Consider the following 1,872-nt stretch of genomic DNA (forward strand, 5'->3'; position numbering starts at 1 on the left):
TCAGTGCAGAACATCAGCTTACACACGGGACTTATCCCATCCCAAAGCAGACGGGCATGGTAAATGGGACAAATCATCTTTCTGGAGACACTGATCCTGCAGTTGACCAATGGTGGCCTCTGAACTCCCCAGCTAGCATAAGCTCACAGCAGGGCCTGCCTACCTGGTCACGTGTGCATGGCTTGCTTCATCATGCCATCAGAAGTGAACCCACAGCCTGTCCTACGAGAGCCTACAAGCACCTCCATCCCATGCCTAAAGCCCATATCCATGTCCACGGTACTCAGGGACAGACAGATAGCAGGGAGAGGGCTTTTGTGGGGGTGAAGGGCTCAAGCTGGGCACGTTACTCTCATCAGCTGCATCTCCTGCTCTCACCGAGTGCAGATGAATCTTCCCTCAGCCACACTGAACCCTTGGAAACAGGACTTGCAGAAGATGACTCTGTCAAGTCCAAGACCTGTGGTGGCCCTGGACAGTGTAGATAGCCTCTCTTTGGGTGTCTTGAGTCTTCTCAATTAACTCTAGATGACTAGAGGTCTGGGAGGGTGGTGGGTGTGTGGTGTGTGTTTGTGTGTTGTCTAAGCCAGCTGTTTAGTCTGTCTTGAGTGTCCTTTAGTGGACTCTTCCAGCATGTGAGATGAGTTCTCTGCCCACGCTGACGTCTTTTGCACTGGAAATGCTTGGCCCTCTCATCCTGTCACACAAAAGACACCTTCACTGGGAATGTGCCTGGCATAAAGCAGGAAATGAAAAGACAGTGATTGAGGAAGCCAAAACACAGCCATAGCATTAGCTGGGATGTTTTGCATTCAGATGAGCTTGTCAGAAAATAATCACTCTACAAGGGATGCCTCTGGCAGGCTGCGGCAGTAAAGGTCCATGATAAAAGCCAGCCCAGCTCCTCGCTCTCTCATCCACTTCTCTTGCTCCTTCTCCTTGGCAGTCAGGTGAGTCTCAAGTCCCTTCTCCTTCTCTGCTCTCTCAAAAAGGAGGTGTCACTTCAATGGGCCTCTCAGCTGACGCTGGCTTTGTTCTGTGCCAAATCATGGGGCTGCTTGTCATGGGAGAGGGAAGTGGGCAGAAGGTTAGGCATGGAAAGAAGCTGGGACTGTACTGAGGTGGCTTCTGCACTCAGGGGCTAGGCAGTAGCTGCATAGGAGCTGGTGGCTCCTTTTTGGGCCCTGCAGGACAAGGCCAAGAAGCCCTCATACATCTCTGCACAGCCTCCGCCTTATGGCCCTGCATGTTCTTTTGGCTTCCTCATGGTGTGGTGACAGGCTGCTCCTCACGCATCCCCATGTTTTTCTTCCTCTCTGCCCTCTCTCCCAGGTGCACCTCAGGCATCCAAGACATGTCCTGCTACAACCAGTGCCAGCCCTGCCAGCCCTGTGGCCCGACCCCACTGGCCAACAGCTGCAATGAGCCCTGTGTCAGGCAGTGCCAGAACTCCACTGTCGTCATCCAGCCCTCCCCTGTGGTGGTGACCCTGCCCGGCCCCATCCTCAGCTCCTTCCCGCAGAACACCGTTGTGGGGCTCCTCCACCTCCGCTGCTGTTGGCAGCATCCTCAGCTGTGATGGAGTGCCATCACCTCTGGGTGCTGTGACCTCTACTGCATTTCCAGCCGCTACTGTGGCAGCAGATGCTGCCCTTGCTAAAGATGCTGGCAACGGCCTCGCATAAGACCCCCAGGAACTCAGAACATGCTGCTGGACAAAGGATCAAACCTCAGGGCATTGTTTTCAGACTAGCTGGTCATCCCTGGCTTGCCTGCAAGGGCAAGTCTGGAAGGGGCCAACCTGGGCTCTCTGAAAACATGGCCAATGTCTACCTTCCCTGTCTTCCACTCACCTTTTTTCTCCCTTTTCTT

At 54.1% G+C, this 1,872-nt stretch overlaps 1 protein-coding gene across 1 annotated transcript in view; it reads left to right on the forward strand.

The window, feature by feature from the left end:
* Positions 1–1,579, forward strand: part of LOC127026665 (uncharacterized) — a 10,931-nt gene extending 9,352 nt beyond the window's left edge. Inside the window, exon 4 of the mRNA XM_050912001.1 lies at positions 1,333–1,579. Coding sequence (XP_050767958.1) covers positions 1,333–1,579 — 247 coding nt within the window. The remainder of the gene's footprint in view (positions 1–1,332) is intronic.
* Positions 1,580–1,872: the final 293 nt, after the last annotated feature.

Source organism: Gymnogyps californianus, chromosome 28, assembly GCF_018139145.2.
Source record: "Gymnogyps californianus isolate 813 chromosome 28, ASM1813914v2, whole genome shotgun sequence".
Lineage (NCBI taxonomy): Eukaryota > Metazoa > Chordata > Aves > Accipitriformes > Cathartidae > Gymnogyps > Gymnogyps californianus.